This window comes from Sphaerodactylus townsendi, linkage group LG14 (genome assembly GCF_021028975.2).
Source record: "Sphaerodactylus townsendi isolate TG3544 linkage group LG14, MPM_Stown_v2.3, whole genome shotgun sequence".
Taxonomy (NCBI): domain Eukaryota; kingdom Metazoa; phylum Chordata; class Lepidosauria; order Squamata; family Sphaerodactylidae; genus Sphaerodactylus; species Sphaerodactylus townsendi.
This window is the reverse complement of record NC_059438.1, coordinates 6,525,741-6,544,705: the sequence shown is the minus strand read 5'-3', so window position 1 is coordinate 6,544,705 and position 18,965 is coordinate 6,525,741. Positions and strand designations below refer to the sequence as shown.

Sequence of the window (18,965 nt, the reverse complement as noted above, 5' to 3'; positions counted from 1 at the left end):
TATTTTGGGAGGGTCACCTTAAATCCAGGGTGATTCTGGTGCCCCAGTATCACTCAGGCAGCTGTGGGGGGGGGGGGGGGGGGCGATCAGCTGGCAGTTGGAGAGCTCCTAACTGCCCAACAGTTAACCACTCCCCCCATGCTGCCTGTCAGAGAGGGTGAGAGATCAGTTATAGGGTGGTAGGTGCTCCCAAGCTGGGCTCAGGGCAACAGCTCTAGATGCCCTGTGGCTAAGACCATCCCTTTTTAGAACCAGAGTCGTCATCCCTTTGAGTGAATACAGAAACTCTCAATTTGTCAATGAAGGATGCCCCATCCAGCTTTCCAAGGGACAGAGTTCAATTTGTTTTCAACACAGAGGACACAGCTGCTGGGAATGAACAATGCATTGTTGAAGGCTTTCACGGTCGCAATCACCGGGGTGATGAACAATGCCTTCGACAAACGAAACAATATGGTTGTAGTGCTGAAGGAGGACCTCACTTCAGAAGACCTGGGCAGCAATTTGAAGAAATGTTGTTCAGGTTCCAAAGGTATCCCTTCCCACCGCCCAACCTTCCCTTTGTTTGTTATCTCTACAAACTGATCCCATTTCACCCTTGGAGATGTTTTTCCATTGATCCTCACCTTTCACAATTGTCTGTAAATGGTCATGTCTCAGTCTCCCAAGGGAGACTCAAATGGCTTTTCTTCCATGCTCCATCAGAAACATCTCAGAATGTTCTTAAGCTACTGTTTTGCTGGCTGTGTGCACAACTGCCTAACCAGCATTGGTGATGGCAAATGGATGGTTCATATGACCACGATCAACACGAAGAACTCTCCCGATCAAGTCTGCTTTCCCTAAACTATTTGGTTTCTGTGTGCGGAGTTTCTCCACACCTTTACATGCTCTTCTGTTTGTTCTTCCTGCGACGTCCTGTCTCGTTCCAGCGCCTGCTCACACATTAGTTGTCGTGTGGGTGGTGGAGAAGTTCTCCATGCGAATCCTCACCAGCTTCTGCGCAGGGGCTGGCTGAAGGAGGAGTTTGCATGCGAAGACTTGCCGGCAGGCTTTGCGGAAATTCTCAGACAAGAAAGCGTAGATGATGGGGTTGATGCAAGAGTTCCCGTAGGCTAAGCAGTGGGAGATTATTCGGAAGGTGAAGGTGATATTGTTCAGTGGGAAATGCCCGAACTCTGCCCACATGGTGATGATATGGTGCGGTAGCCAGGAGATCAGGAACACGGCAACCACAAGTAGCACAGTTTGTGCCGTCTGGAGAGAAATACACACATGAAGAGGTTAAAATGGTTAGTCCAAAATGTAGTCTCATTTATTATTATATAAGGTTGTCATCACATTGAAGGTTTAATATGAAGAAGAAGAGGAGAAGGAGTTTGGATTTATACTCCCCCTTTCTCTCCTGTAAGGAGACTCAAGGTGGCTTACAAGCTCCTTTCCCTTCCTCTCTCTACAACAGACACCCAGTGAGGTAGGTGGGGCTGAGAGAGTTCCAAAGAACTGTGACTAGCCCAAAGTCACCCAGCAGGAATGTAGGAGTGCGGAAACACATCTGGTTCACCAGATAAGCCTCTACCACTCAGGTGGAGGAGTGAGGAATCAAACCTGGTCCTCCAGATTAGAATCCACCTGCTCTTAACCTCCACACTATGCAGGCTCAGCTCAATTTTTCTTTTCTATGCACATTTCCAAGCAATGAAATAACTACACAGCGTGGATGTGAGCTGTAATTCTGCAGGGTTCCCATGTCCCTCCTAGAGGCTGACACCCACATTACATGGAGTGATCTCAATGACACTCATGAAGACTGGGACCAATCACAAAATGTTGGGATGTTCCAAACCAAGTGACCGATGTTGGAGAGAGCTGGACATTGTCTTTCTAAAGCACCTGCTGCTCCATTGGAGGAAAGCAAGGACTGGCTATCTGCAGTGGGGAGGAAGGAAGTGGACACCAGGAAATCCAGCATCTGGGGCTATGGCGTTTCTAGGTACCATGTAATGCTGTAAAGTGGTGACTTAGCAGGCTCCGATTGAAGGTAAATGGACAGTTTATTTTAATGGGTCACCAGATGTATGGGTTTGGGTTGCTCCATGACATTTGGAACCAGAGTCACACACCCCTCGAGTGGGTTTAAAATGAAAACTTTTCACAGTTTTTCATTTAACAAAAGAATGAGTGAGTGAGGAAGAGAAGGGGAGATATGGCAGCTGGCTAGGAAAAAAGTGGTTAAGTTTCTGAGGGGCAAAGGATGCTGATCTGACGGTTGACAGAGAATGGCCTGAGGTCACCAAGCGAGCTTCCATGGCAGACTGGAAGATCCAAATATGGGGGTCCCAGATCCTAGTCTGATGCTCTAACCACTACACCGCACAATTCTCGCCTGTAACGGAGTGGTGTTACAACTGTACCACACGTCTCCATCACTCCAAACAAGGGAAAAGAGACAACTTGCTCCTGGAAATGTCCTGCCATCCAACGGCTGACAGACGGGCACAAGTCCTTTACCTGGAATGCTCCCATACTGCCATTCTGGCTCACTGCCTTCCTACCGTGACGCATTGCTGAATGCTCTCTGCCATGTGTTGCAATGGCTTATTCATTTACGGTGCAGCAATTTAAAAGCCAACAGAGTGTTTGTTCAGTTGGAGAAAACTGGCAGGGGAAAAAAACCATAATGGTCCTATAATAGGTAATCAACAGTCCTAAATGAACTCTTCAAGCTGTGCCACAGAAAACAGCAGACTGCATGGCACAGTGCCTTGGTGTTGATGTATGTGCATTTGCACACAAGCTTGAAAGAGGAGAGATCAATCCCCACCCCCATCTCACAGGTTTAAGTTTTTGAGGACCTGGAGGGCAGAGGACTAAAATCTGACAAACTCTAGGGTTGACTCCAGGCTCCACAAATTGCTGCCTGTGGGGCAAAGAGGACTCAGAGGAGAGATATGGAGGCGGTCTGCAATGGAAAATTGAAGGAAATCACCCATTTATTCTGGATTCAATTTGCACACATTCCATTTTTAAACAGCAGCCTCCAAAGGCAAAATGGAGATCAGAAATGTGTCCCTGTTAAATAGTGCCAATATTTTTTTGACACAGAGATACAAGCTTTTTGTACTTGCTAGCCTAAAGCCTTATTTTTTTGCCCACTGGAAATGTTAATCAGCCCCAGACACATGTGTGGCTTCTGAGACTCAGCCATACTGTCTATTGCAGCAAAAGTCTGTTGGCACCTCAAAGACCAACAACATTTATTTCAATATAAGCTTTGACGAATTAGATGTCCACTAAGAATTGTTCAAATCTATCTTCACAGCTGGGTTGCCAACTGCTTTTCTCATGAGGCTCCTGTGCTGATCATCTGGGTGTCCCTTGCAAATTCAGGAGGTAAAGCTTTTCCCACAACTCCCATCCGCTGAAGTGTCCTGCAGCCGTTTGCGGCACAGGAGCCCAGTCAGAGTAAAGCTGGCAGATGTGTTTCATAGCACTACAAACTAGAAACTTGTGGGAGTTTTGTTGTTTCTTATTGAAGCAAAAGTTTCTGAAAATATGGAGTTTGGTGCTTCAGAAACTAGCACCTTTGGGCAGTGTAAATACAGTCCTAAAAGTTGTGCTTCAGTGCGCTGCTAGGAAGGAAGAGGGTGAAGGAACCTGCTAAATAGGCCAACAAACAATCCCTTGGAAAAATTGGCTCCCTGTTCCCAACTCCTGAACACGATGTGTGCCAAACCAGCGAGTGTTGGAGCATCCCTAATCCAAATTAGAAAGCTACTGTGTGTCAAGAAGAGATAGAGAAGTGTAATGCTTTGCCGTGGTAATGGCAGTGAATTCAGTTGGAACTGCATTATTTGGCAGAGGGAAATATAATCCTTGCCCCTGAGTATCCCCTAATGGGCAATTGGGCAATATATCCCATCTCGCCCTCCTGTTGTGCATCTGACTGCCATTTGCATTGATCTCTTCTCACAGGCTGCTTTTGAATGCCCACTATTACAAACCGGGTCTAAATTTGATCCATCATTTAGACAGCACTGCAGATGTGTAGGCCTCACATGGATAAAGTGCTATAGTTGGAAAAACACCCTCATTATGTTGCTTTGGTTACTCCTGTGAATCAGGCGTCTCGTCCTAAATGCACACTGTGGCTCTGAGAACACCACGCCATTTGGGGTTGAAAAGAGGGATGCCCTACAGTAGGACTCTGAGGATCTTTGAGGTCATTTTGAAAAATAATTGCCAAACTGCTTTCACAGAAAGAAAAATAGCCAAGGGGATGAGCCGCAAGGGGACAAAAAGCACCCCTTCTACCAGCATTTGAAAACTCGCAAGTCACGGAGGGCAAAATTACACATTCATTTGGCAAATGAATGTTTCTAAGGTAGCGTTCGCCAAGGCAACACTAATGCAGGTGTGGAAAGGATATTTGTTAGGGAGACTAGGGGGGAGAAGAGGGGTCTTTAACCTCACCTGAACCTGCTGATTCTCCCCCTCAAATGGCTCCCTAGTTTCGCCATGATCTCTCACAGAATCACATAGTGGAAGAGACCGCAAGGGCCACTAAGTCCTTCTGCCATGCAGAAACTCACAATCAAAGAACTCCTGACAGATGGCCATTCAGCCTCTATTTTAAAACCCCAAAGAAGGAGATTCCACCACCCTCCAAGGCAGCAGATTTTACTGTTGAACAGCCTTTACCACCAGGAAGTTCTTCCTCATGTTTAGGTGGAATCTCTTTTCTTGTAGTTTGAATCCATTACTCTGTGTCCTGTTTTCAGGAGGAGCAGAGAACAAGCTTGCTCCCTCTTCAACAGGACATCCCTTCAAATATTTAAACATGGCTATCATGTCACTCTTCGTGATCTCTTTTTAAAATTATTTTTAATAATGTTGGGAGCAAAAACTACCAGGCAACGGCCACGCAGCCCAAAAAACTCACAACAGCCAACAGTAGAATAAATGGGAATAACCACTATCCTCTATCCCTGGCATATACTTATCCCCTAAGATAGATGTTGACAAGATTTGGAATCTGTGAAGGCCCCTACTTTTTCCCTGGATCTTTGCTCATCCTGACTGCTAAAATTACGTAAGGACCACATCAACAAACCCTTAGAATCAATCATAAATCATAAACCAGTCAGTCACTAATTCAGGGCACCTTCCCGCTTGGCCACTCACAAAGTCAATTATCTGTCCACTAATTTAAAAAACATCCCAACAGAAAAATGATGCAGCCAATTATTTCCCGATCTCTGATCTACCTTCTCTGGGCAAAGACAGGACCTGCTCCAAACCTTAGCCCGGATGGGTGGGTGGGTGGGTGGAAGGAAGGAAGGAAGGAAGGAAGGAAGGAAGAAAGGAAGAAAGAAAGAAAGAAAGAAAGAAAGAAAGAAAGAAAGAAAGAAAGAAAGAAAGAAAGAAAGAAAGAAAGAAAGAAAGAAAGAAAGAAAGAAAGAAAGAAAGAAAGAAAGAAAGAAAGACCAGCTAGAGTGCTTTGCTACAAGCTGAATAATTACAATTGCTTTTTTCCCTTCTACTGGAAACTTCAAAATAAAACCCTGATTTTGCTGTAATCCTTGCTTAAACATGAAATGGTTGGGTAAACGATGTGAAAGATAATTGCTTTCTGTCTTCTGGCGCTGGAATTTAAACATGCATAGCTTCCGTGGCTTTTCCTTAACTCAAGAGTTCCGGGCTAATTGCATCTTGAATAAATCAAAGTAATTAGGCTTTTCACACTGTGATCATGAAACCTATTCTTTACAATTAAAGGATCTGTCACTTTTAAAGCAGGCTTTCAAGCATGCAGCCAACTATTTAATGGGGAGGGGGAAAAAACAAGATTATTCTGATTTAAAAGAAGATGCTGCACCAGATTGGTAATAAGTGCCTTGCCATTTCATCAGCTCATTTGAGTAAGAAACAAAGCTACTCTCGATGACAGTAATTGGATTCTTAAAGAATCTCCGTTACAACATCTACAGTACAGGTTATTCTTATATATACCTTTATGTCTAATCACCAAGGGCTGGCCATCATGTAGATAAAAACAGCCTGCACTGTAGGAACAGTTATGCTCTGGGTTGGCATAAAAACATTATTTTTTTTTAAATGGGGCATCCTCCAAAAGGTAAGAGTGAAGTCTGTACATGTACAGATGTTTTAAAACTCATTGGTGTTTGGGCAAGATAGCACTAGCAGGACCAGGACATAAGGGACTGGCAGGACACTCCCCAGACTCCACTCCAAAATCTCCCAGAATTTCCCAACCTGGAGCTGTCAATCCTGCAGGACAGCAGAGTTTCATGACTGAGGTGGTGATTTTTTCTCCCTCTTTCCTCAGTGGGGAAAATATATTGTTTTGTGAGGGGTGTCCAACTTATGGCCCTCCAGATGTTCATGGACTACAATTCCCATAAGCGCTGCCAATTGGCCATTCTGGCAAGGGCTGATGGGAACCGTAGTCCATGAACACCTGGAGGGCCATAGGTTGGATACCCGTGGTTTAGTCATTTATGCCTCACATTTCTTTCCAGTAAGCGTCCAAAGTGGCGTACATAATTCTCTCCTCTATTTTATCCTCAAGACAACACTGTGTGGTAAGTTGAGATGAGAGTGTGTGACTGGCCCAATATCACCCAGGAAGCTTCCAAGGCAGAGTGGAGATTTCAGCCTCAGTTTCCCAGGTTTCAGTCTAACAGACGGCTACACCACACTGGCTCTGATTGTGCTGTGTCTTCCCTGCCATGGGTTATAGAAGCCCCAAATTAGGTATTTTCCTTGGGGGAAGCACTGCGTGAAAAGGAATAGAATTAAATCTCCTACCACCACCATGGTCCCAATTCATACCCCCATTGCCTGGAATGATCGCTTTTGATCCATAAGTAGGGTTGCCAACCTCCAGGTAGTGAGTGGAGGTCTCCTGCTGGAGGCAGGCAGGCAACAGAGATCAGTTCACCTGAAGAAAATGGCCACTTCAGAAGGTGAACTCTACAGGGTTGCAACAAGTCAGCTGTGGTTTATCAGCATTTTCCACCACCAATATAGAATTCACCCTGCTCTGAACGGCCCAGGCTAGCCAGATTTTGTCATATTTCAGAAGCTAAGCAGGGTCAGCTCTGGACTACCAAGGTAATACAGAGTTGCTACACAGAGCCAGGCAATGACTAACCGCCTCTATTCATCTCTTGCCTTGAAAAGCACCTGAGAGGTCACTGTAAATCAGCTATGACTCGACTGCAATCTCCACCGAGAGACCTTTAGTGCCCTTCCACAATTGGAAGCTGGCAGACCACTCCTTTGTGTGGTCTTGTACAGATATCTTGTTTCTCATTCATGCAGCAGCTCCAGGTCAGGGTTCTCCACATGTCTCTGACACTTGTGTTCTTTCACTTTCCAACCTGTACAGCCCATTTTGTGAAATGTTTGAATAGCTTTCAAGAAGGAAATGTGAAAAGATTGGCCGTAATTGTTTTTTTTTTAAAAAAAAAAGAATTGGATTCTACCTTTGATGCATTTCTATTTTCAGGACCATTAACTTGGACGAGGAGTGACAAATGATTTCTTTAACCTCCACCAGCACAGAACCTCCTGTTCTGCATGAGATGGAGGCTGAACAATAGAGCACTGGTTCCTAACCTTACTTTTTAATTTGCATTTTAAAATTTTTTACCACTGTGTAGTAACAGTTTGGGTGCCAGACTAGGAGCTGGGAGATCCAGGTTCAAATGGCATGACTACTGCATCTATAAGACTTTTCAGGCAAAGGGTAAGCAAAGATGGTTTGCCACTGTCTTCCTCCAGGTAGCAACACCCGTCTTCTTCGGCAGTCTCCCATCCAAGCATTAACCATGGCCAGCTTTGCTTAGCTTAGCTATGAAGTTGTGACAATCTCAGGGAAAGCTGGGTTGCTACTGAATTAAAAAAAATGGGATCTAAATACATTTTTATTTGTACATAAATCAACTGATCTACATGTTGTCCAGTTCACATAAAATGGCAACCATGTGTAACAGATCAATTGCGAGAAAAGAGTTTGGGGTTGCAAAGGAAGATCATCAAGTGGATTTTTTGCCATGAGGTAGCAACCAATTTGTGGTGACCCGGTAGAGTTTCTAAGGCAACAGATAAACAGAGGTGGTTTCTCGTTGCCGGTCTCTGTGTCGTGACCCTAGACTTTCTTGGTGGTATCCCATCCAAGTACTAACTAGGGCTGATCCTGCTTAGCTTGTGAAATCTGATAAGATCAGGCTTGCTTGAGACATCCAGCTTAGGAAGAACTTTAGTCATTCATAACGGTGGTGGGACAGGGAATCCATGTACATAATTGGCTAAGGGATGGAATGTTCAATGACGAACCCCCACCCAATGGCTGCACAGGACTCACTTCATGAGTCCTGCATCCATCCCATCCTCGCTCACCTTCCCACCAACCCAGGAGCCTCCCCCTGCTCCAAACAACAAATCAGCATGTCAGGCCAGTAGCATAGTGCCAAGGGGGTGGGGTGCGATGTTCTGGGGCGTTCCAGGAGCAGGGGCAGAGGAGGCAGGCATGCCCTGGGCACAGCTCCCCCTCGCTCCACCCCTGTGTCAGGCCAGTGGCTGGTTGCCACCCGCTGCACTGCCGAGTCCACCACCAGCCTCTTCATTGCATCCTCCTCCTGCCCCCCAAAAGCAACCTAGGGCTGCTGCAGCAGTACATTGTCCCACCACCCACCTCACCCAAAACAGACAGCAGGACCTCCCTGACTACAAACACCAGTCTTGGATAAGTCCTGGGGCTGCCTCCTAGGAGAAAGAGAAAGGAGGATGGGGTCCCACTCCCCCCCCTTGAGCCCATTTTTTTTAAATTTAAAATGGGCTTTAGTGCTAGTTAGTTATAAGATGTTGCGAAGGAATGAGTCTGCAGCAGAGCCAAGATACCCAGAAGATGGATGCATTTGGGGACAACTGAAGAGTAAGCAAAGTTAAAAATTGCATTTGGAAATGTTGCAAGCAATTGTGAGGCCTGTGTGGTCCTCTTTAACAGAACAACATGTAACTCAAAGCTATCTAGATTTATATGAACAAGAATGCAGGAACTTTACATATCATTCCTATTCACATCTTGGAGGGTGTTTGCACAAAATGAAACATTTGATTGAATGGGGGAAATAAGTCTTTCAGTAAGTATTGCTTAGTGTATAAAATGAAATGTTTGACTGAGTGGGGGAAATAAGTCTTTTAGTAAGCACTGGTTACAGCAACTTTTTGAAAAACAAACAAACCCCACACCTACACCTCAATGCATTCTCCAATTAATTCTTGAACGACAATAAATCCTTTGCCCTAAGCAATATGCAATAAAATAGGAAAAATAAACATGTAACTTTTGCATGGCCACCTTGGCTTCCAAAACACGTGTATACCTTTAAGGAACGTCGACTACATGGCAGAGTGCTAACGCATCAATAAGAACACCAACCGCAATTAAGCTATAATTTAAAAACCCAATTACATGGACTTTGATGCTGATGTTCCAGAGCAACCATCAGTAAAATGAAACCACAGCTGGTACAGGAGCACTGATAGGTTTTTATGGGCTCCGTGCTCTCAAGGGTCTACAGAAGCTCTTTTAAACTCTGCTGTGCCCAGGGATCTGGGCATCCAACAGCAAGTTCTAATGTTGCACTCCATTGTTCTTTTTTCAACAAATGTCTCTTGGTGTTACAACAGTTCAATGCAGTCTGAAGAAGGATTTATTTCACCTTCTAAGGTAAATTCGGCATTGGAAATATATGTATCCCTGCTACACTGGACAAGTGTCATCTCTTCTGCAAAATTCGGTGTGTTGGCCTATTTACTAAAAATCTGCGGCTGTGGGGATTCAGGGTGGGGAGCGAACAGCAGCAAACCGCTTTCTTTTGAGCCGGTGAAAGTGATCTTCTGACCCCTTCTAGTTAAGGTGGACGTCTGTGTTCCCTGGCACTGTACACTACCGTTCAAATCTGCTCTGCTAAGTTTAGAGAATGGTCCTCAGCAGATCTACTCGAAATCCTCCTTAGGTGTTGAGTCAAAACAGTCTACTCCCGGGAAAATATTCTTAAGGTGGCATACAGTAGGACCCAAAGAAGCAAAGTGCTCATAGAATGGATTTTTCCCACTTCTCCCTTCCTCGTGTCGCTTGTGTGCCTACCTCCACCAGTTCCTTGGGGTCAGGGAAACCTCAGTGAGGTAGAGCATAGAGTTTGACAGTTTGCCCCACTCTCTACGGTGGCTAAAAGCTGCTGAAGGTAGCTTGGCCACCTCTACCCTTTCCCCTGGAACTGCTGAGGCTGGCTCTTGCTGCTCAGGCTCTCCTGCCATTTCTCTGCTGTCCCTTCTTGCTGCTGGCTTCCTGGAGGTCTCTGCTCCTTGTAGTAAGTCCAGGGGTGGGGTTTTTAGTTGTGGGGAGCTCCAGGGTCCCTAAGTGGGCATTTGTGGCAAGGAAGAGGGTGGAACAGTGATGTGATTTGGGAAGCGCCAGTCACACAATCCAGTAATGGAGGAGTTAATGTTGTGCATGCTAATTAGTTAACGAGGTCACAAGACAGTGATCAGGTAATTGACCTCTATTGATCAATTAGTCAGAAAGGTATATAATCTTTGTTACTCTCTGCACATGCTCCCAAGTGGTTTTTTAGCCATAGCCGAAGTAGAAGCTAGCTGGTGAGCTAGCCAGATAGAAAGATACTTAGTTGTTTTGTACTGCCAAATTACCTTTACCTTCCTATACAGATAGTAAACTCCATTTTTCTATAAGCAACTGTTTCTGCCTCTTTATTGTGCAAACTCTGCCTTATAAGACGTGTGATAGCCGTATCACAACTAAAATCTGCCAAAATTTAAACCGCTGTTGTGGGTTTTCCAGGCTGTGTGGCTGTGATCTGGCAGTTTTTGCTTCTATATACCTCTGAAAATGCCAGCCATAATGTGGCCGAAATGTTAGGAGCAAAAACTACCAGACCTTCGGCCACACAGCCAGAAAACCCACAATAGCCAATTTGATTCCAGCTATGAAAGCTTTCAACATTACTAAAAAAATACCAAACTTCAAAATTATAACTTACAAAAATCTCGAGGTGTAATCATCTGCTAAAATTCTAAACTCCATCTCAAAGGAAACATTAGAAGCAAATAGGTAGCTGTCAAGATGATGGCCCAGCCAGGTATCGATTTTCAGAGGCATTCAGTGAGGCATGAAAGAATTGCTTCAAAGTGCAATAGAACCAATTATACTTTGACTCGGTTACATTTACTTTTTCTGATTGAGTTGCCTCGGGGTTGACAAAAGCAAAATCAATGGTAATGTTAATGCTTTGTGTGTGTGTGTGCAAATTCACAGGTCAACCACTCTGATATCTCCAGTTCAAAGGAACTCAGGTTGCTCATCTACTCCCACAAAGTTGCCTTGTTCTGAGTCAAACCTGTGGTCTATCATCTACTCTGATGTGTCAGTGCTCTCCAAGGTCTCTGCTGGAGGTCTTCCATATCACCTACTACCTGATCCTTAACTGAAGATGCCGGGGGTTGAATTTGGCACTTTCTCTGTGTGGAGCAGACTCTCTACCATGGACCCTCAGCAGGTGCAGTGAAATAATCTCCTCTGACTGAGTGCAGAGGCTACTCTGGCCTTTATCATAGAGACTAGGGGAAATTCCTAGAGTGCCATAACATTGGACACCAGGTTTTCTTCCCCTCTTTAGTTCCCCAACCTGGGTGGATACACAGGTGGACCAATGCTTTAACTCAGTATACTCCAACTCCATGTAACTCCATGGTGTAATTTTCCAGGATTCCTCTCCACTGCTGCAGCTCTTTCCAACCCCAGAAAGATCACTCCTGGGATCTGTACAGAAGAACAGGGAAAGGACAAGAAGTCAAAGTTGCTCCTTTTCTCTCTCCCACGAGCACTGCTGTGCTGAGGAAAGGGGGTGAATGAATCTTCTTGCCCCTCCTCACTCCAACCCCTTGATCCTCAAGGCTGTTTCTCTGCATGGATCCTGAGATCACAGGAGTGATCTTTCCAAGGTCTTGGAAAGAGCTACAGCAACAGAAAGGACCACAGGTGCACATGGTGGTGAGTTTCCAACCTGGTTTGAGACAGTTGCATATTTACCTTTCTCTTTGATCTCACCGTCATCCTTGAGATATTCTTCACTTTCTTATGAAGATGATACAAAACCTAAGTGAAAAAGTAGAATATGTACCATTATCGAGTGATTTTTGTTTCCGACAAACTCCAGAAAAGGTAGGGGTTTGACTCACAAGGGAATCGACATAATTGATTTCCTCCGGTTTTTGTTACATTGCAGATGAAGCTGTTAATTAAAGAGTAAGTGGAACAACTTGGCAAGGTAAACTCGGACACATCTGTCCGCTTTTCTGCGAATACCTCCTATTAGTCATGTCAAAATAACTGCAAAGTTAACCCAGCGCCAGGCCCCAAGGCATTGCATTACTGCAGGCAGAAAACCCCCAAACCAGCATATTCCTTGCAGTCAATACTGTAAATCTTACCAACTGAAATTAAATCACAAGCAATCTGATTCACTTTAATAGAGTCTGAATTATTTATTCATCTGTTAAGATATTTATACTCCACTTTTCTCCTCAATAGAGTTCCAAAGAATCTTACATCATTCTCCCCATCTCCATTTTATCTTACAACAGTCACCCTGTGAGGTTAACTCTGCCATCTGAGACTAGGGTTGCCAGGACCAGTTTGATACCTGGAGATTTGGGGATAGAGCTTGAGAAGAGCAGGATTTGGTGATGGGAGGGACTTCAATGGGGTATAATACCTTAAAGCCCACCTTCCAAAGCGGACATTTTCTCTAGCTGAACTGGATCCCTGTTGTCTAGAGATCAGTTGTAATCCCAAGAGATCTCCTGTGACCACCTAGAAGTTGGCAACACTATCTAAGCATAAGCATAAGCATAAGCATTTTATTGTCATTGTGCACGCACAACGAAATTTACAGCAGCATTCCTCGATGCACACAATTTCAGACTCATACATCATCCTCACTTTCCCTTCCTCCACCCATCCCTACACAGCCCCAAGTACATCAATATGAAGCAGCGGAGTTTAGCATAGCCACAGCTCTAGAGTAGAACCCACATCTGGAACTCACAGTTGATGAGATGCTGGTAGATCTGTCAATGGCTCTCCCAAACAATCCCCCCACTTTTCATTGTTAGTTGTAGTCAAACAAAGAACATAGAATTCCAGAAACAGAATGGTAAATTACAGTGAGGAGGGAAGCTCTCTGGAGATCTGTCATGGATCGTCTGAAGTCTTATTGAATTTGGCCCTCAGATGATCAATTCACTTGGCATAATGGGAGGGCCGGCCCATCTTCCATCCATCCCACCATGAAACATGAAGCTTGACGAGAATCACCTTACAGATGGTACCTGAGTTGGATAATGGAAGAAGCCAAAAGCACACAGGCAGGGAACAGACAGATGATTCAGATCTGACTTGCACTTTGCTCCCATTTGGACTCCCATCTGCAGCAAATGATTTCCACACAGCTGTTCTGCCTGTGCATTTTCCTTTTGACCCCCCCACCTCCTCTTTCTCTGTAGGCTTTTCCATTCTGGGTTTTTGCTGCAGCTTGGCTTCTTTTAACTGCAGCGATTCCCCTGCTTTCCTACACAATACCATTCGCAGGTCATCATTCTCACTTTTCCCTCTCAAGGTTTCATTGTGTGTTTTCCAGACCATTGCAAATAGGGTCTGAAAAACACACGGGAGAGAAGCACAAACGAAAACAATGAGATCAATGGCCAACCTGACCAGTAAATAATACTGTGTGCAAGGGAGGGGGGAAACTGATGCAGTTCAGAAGCCAAGCAAAAATCTGCTGCTAAAAATCCCCTAAATAATCTGGGTCATTTGGAGCCCAAACCAGAGCAAAAAAGCCCACGTGAAAGTCACTGGACGGAGAACAGAGCAAACAAAAGCACCTGAACACTTATTACTACAATAAATGAGAACAGGACTACCCTGCCAGCAGTTTCTTCTTCCCACTTCCATTTAAAGAAGAGGGGTCAAAGGAACTGGACAGGCTCAAGGAGTTTCAGGTGGCAATGAAGGGCAGTGGGACTTCAGGTGGCAATGAAAGGCAAAGGAACTGGACAGGCTCAAGGAGTTTCAGGTGGCAATGAAGGGCAGTCCAAGGCAATGAAGGGCAGTGGGGCTCTTGCCAACATGAACCATCTCTGACTTCCAAAATTGTAGCTAAGGTGACCAGGAAACATTTTCTGGACCAATAAGCGAATGTGGAGGAGATTTTTGAGAAAGCTGACAGCCAACTTCCAATGCCATGCTCCAAAAAGGATTTTGATACATTAAAAAAAATCTAGATCAGGGGTGGGCAACCTATGGTGCTCCAGATGTTCATGGACAACAATTCCCATCAGTCCCTGCCAGCATGGCCAATTGGCAGGGGTTGATGGGAATTGTAGTCCATGAACATCTGGCACACCATAGGTTGCCCACCCTGATCTAGAGGATAGTTACAAAGGCAGTCTTGTCATCTATGGATATTCTTTTTAGGATTGACAACTTTAAGTAGGGAAATTCCTGGAGATTTGAGAGTGGAGCTTGGGGAGGAAACCTCCATGCAATATAATGTCATAGAGTCTGGAGATCAGTTGTAATTCTAGGAGATGACTGGTTCACTCCTGGAGACTGGCAGCCCTGTCTCAAGGGAAAGCGAATTGCTGGAGATGATTTCCAAATAACTCTCTTGTTCAAGGGTTCAGGCCATTTATGCACGCACTACTTACCACATGGTTGTTTGTTTCACAATTGGTTTCTCCCGCTTTTTCTTTATACAGGGATTCTCCCCCTGTGAAATGTCCCTAGCCCAGGGGTAGGGAACCTGCTGCTCAAGAGCTGCATGCGGCTCTTCTGCCCTTGCACTGTGGCTCCATGAGCCGAGCCGCCAGCCCCATCCTTGCCCGCCCTGCAGGCAGCAGGACGGGCGCACCAACTGCCCACAGTCGGCTGGGCAGCGCCACGGGCTTCCCCTCTCGCCCGCCTCGTTGGAGCGGGGTGGGCGCTTTCCCAGCAGCCGGCAAGGCTGAGCCGCCGTCTTCATCCTTGCCCGCCCTGCAGGCAGCAGGGTGGGCGCATCCATGTGCTTTTCAGAATGAGCGGAGTAAAAGGTAGAAAACCCCACTATATATATATAGTGTTATCTTTATTTTAAATGTCAAAAATTATTTGCGGCTCCAAGTGTTTTCTTTTCTTGTGGAAAACGGGTCCAAATGGCTCTTTGAGTGTTAAAGGTTCCCTACCCCTGCCCTAGCCGATATTTTCCCCACCCACCACTTCCTTGTTGTTTCCATTCAACCGCCATTTTGGGGAGGTTGTCTGCTGCCTTTGTGAGTGTGTGTGTGTGTGTGTGTGTGTGTGTGTGTTGTCCTTAGTCTAGGGTTACTTTGCTAGACCATGTAAATTTCGTATCAATTTCAAGCGACTAAAAAAACCTTCAGCGACCAAAAAAGCCCTTTTGATCATTTTGAAATGGTGGCCCAAAGGGTGGATGAAACTACTGTTGTGAGGGGAAGGGGGAAGGTTGGGGGATATAGAAAATCCAAAGGAAGCTCAACATATAGTGATTTCCTTCAGTCTCCCTGCAAAGGAAGAGGAAAAGTCACACTTTCAAAGCTTGCAGAAACCACAAGGATTCTCTGATCTGAGAGTGCAGTGGATTTTGAAGAGGCGGAAATGAAAATCAAACCCCAAAGGAGACCACAAGTGCAAAAATGGCCAGAGAAGACTTTGTTGTAGGTGGTCCTTCAAGCTGAAGGGAGGGAGTTCATTATCTGTGTGTGTATGCATACTGGGAGGAGGAAACTTTCTCTCTCTCTTACCTTAACTCAGATGCTTTATTGCTTTAAGCATTTTTCTCTAATATCCAGTGTCACCCAGGCTGTATGAAAACTTTTCCAATGGCACAGTCCCAAACTGAATTGTGCCTTTCTGAATCCATTGAAGTCAACAGATGAATAAGGGTGTGAATCTGTTTAGGACTGAACTATAACTCATAGAAGAGTCAGAGGTGAGGGGGAGAAGCCAAGGTCTTCCTTCTTTCTCCTACATGGTGCATTTTTGTTTAAAAATAACTTTATGCACAGACACCAGTGAATAGAGGTGACCTCTCATCTCTCAGCTAGTCTGACAATTATCACTATTTAAGGCCTTGCTTGCATTTTGCTCCTTTCCAGGATCAAAATGCTGCCAGTATTTTCTTTGCATTTGTTTTAAAGAAGTCCTGGAGAGAGAAAATTTTCACTCAGCACTCCACCCCACCCCCCAAATAAATGTAGATTAGCCTTTTGGAAAAACACCGTGGCAGGAACATTGTAACCAAGCAATTAATGTATTTAACCATTACAGCTAAGAGACCAAAGGTACTTAAGCATATTAAAGAAAAGAAATTCCATCCATTGAATGTAGTGCTTATGCCTCTTGTTGGCCTGCTCAGCCAAAGCAAATGAGGCAAAAGGAGACCAATCTAATTCCAAATTACCATAGTGCAGAAGTATTTAGTTGAAAAGTAACGTGAAAGGACTGGGCTTAATCCATTATCAGTTTGCAAATTAGAACTGATTGGCTTACCTCAGAAATTGGTATTTGGGCATGAGAGGCGTCACTTTGAGTGGGAACTGCCAGGGCCTCAAAAGGATGAGGTTCCCCCAATGTATTGGTTCACATTTCCTGAGGCTAGCGGACAAACAAAATGACAATTGTCCAGACTTTCACCTTTAAACTTCAGGGCAATTGTTTATTGAGTCAAAGGCGCAAATATGGAGCTTACGGGGCAAATGTGGAGCTTAAGGGGTAAATTTTAAGCAGGTCCTCTTGCTGCTATGTTCCATTTTAGTCCAGTTAAGCCCCTAGCTACCGTGAGGCACTAACTGACAATTTGTTCATTTACAACGGATGAGCGTACCTTTTTGATGTGTGGGTGTTTGTGAAGATACATTATCTTGTGACTAAGCACCTACAGTGGGATACGTGCAGTGGGGGGGATTCAAATAATTTAACAACTGGTTGTTTACAAGCACCATTTTAACAACCAGTTCTGGCGAAGTGGTGTGAACCTGCTGAATCCCACCGCTGGATATGTGGCTCCGAAAACCATTTAAAATATGAGGTGATCACTCAACATTCTGTTCATGCAAGTTCATATTATCTGACTGATAATAAAATTTTGTGTTGTTTCCAGTCTGTTTTTTCACTTAAACTCACTCAGTTTCTCTCCTTGCTACACCCCTCCCCCAACTAGGGTTGCCAGCTCAGAGTTGGAAATACCTGGAGATTTTTGGGGGGTGGGGCGGGACCTGGTCAAGATGGAGTTTAGGGAGGGGAAGGACCTCAGCGGGGTATAATGCCATGGAGTCCATATTCCAGTGTGGCCATTTTCCCCAAGGGAACTGATCGTGGTCATCTGGAGATCAGCTTTACTAGCAGGAGGAGCATCTGGGAGACATAGATTTGAATCCCCACTCTGCCTGAGAAGTTTTCTGGGTGACTAAAATGGGTCAATTTCAGCCTAATGTACTTCTCAGGGCTGTTGCAAGGAAGCCACGCTAGGTCCCCATAGGGAGAAAAGTGGGAGATAATAAAGACAATGCTGGCAAAGGCCTTCTTTGCCTCAGAACTGCTGCCAGTCAGAATTGATTATCTGGAGCTGGTCACAGTTAGGCAACCCCCAGCATGCAACACAATACAGCAATACACCAGACCATTTTACTTGGCACATATGCTTGTTTTCCATCAAAACCCCTGAAGATGTCTGCCAATTACTGGTCCTGATGGCACAGGAGGGGATGATGGCCTAGCTTACGCCCTTCATTGCATCCTGGGTGTCCATAAGCTCCAGCGTAAGAGCCACCATGGTGTAGTGGTTAAGAGCAGGTAGATTCTAAACTGGAGAACCGGGTTTGATTCCCCACTCCTTCATCTGAGTGGCAGAGGATTATCTGATGAACCAGATGTGTTTCACACTCCTACATTCCTGCTGGGCTAGTCACAGTGTTACCGATGGGAAAATAAACAAAATATTTTCCTGAAGTCAGGTTGCCTAGCTACACTGGCTCCATGCCTGGACACGGAGACTTGTGTGGTTCAGAAGCCTTCATAAGGTTCACAAAGAATGTATATGCATGATTGTGCCAATGCTATATGGTTTCCCTCTTGTTTATGCCTTTCTAGGATGTAATAAAAGCCCCTTTTAAGTTGAATTTATGATGTGCCTGCAGTTTAGGACGTTAGTTTAATAAGGTTCTTCAGTTAGGTTAAGGTTCTATTAGTTTTAAGCGAGCCCTGCCAGTAGGTAGATGTACAGTCCTGCCTATAAGTATAAGTATGTGTGTTTATCCTTTAAGGTTTTCCTAATGTTTAAGTTAGAAATGTTATTTTTGAAATTTGTGTCTGAGAATAGAAGCAATAGCCAGTTAAGATCTGATATTAAGGGACAAGGAAGTTACTCCTGGAATTTAGTTTGGACCAACACCCAGGTAATCCCATCTTCACCAACAAAAGGGCCTTTTGACTAACAAAGGATGTCACCCTGATTTGCTATTGGACGGTCTGAAGTTTTACTCTCAGGATCCAGAAGCTCATTGGACTGTTCACATCCTTACTTTCAGGATCCAAGAATTCATTGGGTCATTTGAACTTGTCTCTGTCTAACACTCCCAAGGAACCACCTCAGGCAAGAAGGTGCTAGCTTTTCTTCTGGGATTTGATCTCATCAGCATGTGCAAAGGGACTGTTTTCTCCCTTTGGCGTTCTAGGATTTTTCTCTGTATTAGATGGAAGGAGACCGCCCCCTTCCTGGGTTTTGCACTGTGGGGGTGAGACTGCCCTACACCCCTTTTCTGGGTTACTGGGAAATGTATAAAGGGGCTGAGGC

At 44.9% G+C, this 18,965-nt stretch overlaps 1 protein-coding gene across 1 annotated transcript in view; it reads right to left on the bottom strand.

Moving 5' to 3' along the window:
- Positions 1–274: 274 nt before the first annotated feature.
- The window catches only part of LOC125443749 (galanin receptor type 1-like), a 31,470-nt gene continuing 12,779 nt past the window's right edge, over positions 275–18,965 (bottom strand). Inside the window, exons 4-5 of the mRNA XM_048516049.1 lie at positions 12,143–12,208; positions 275–1,257 (exon numbers count right to left, since the gene is read on the bottom strand). Coding sequence (XP_048372006.1) covers positions 940–1,257; positions 12,143–12,208 — 384 coding nt within the window. The 3' untranslated portion in view covers positions 275–939. The remainder of the gene's footprint in view (positions 1,258–12,142; positions 12,209–18,965) is intronic.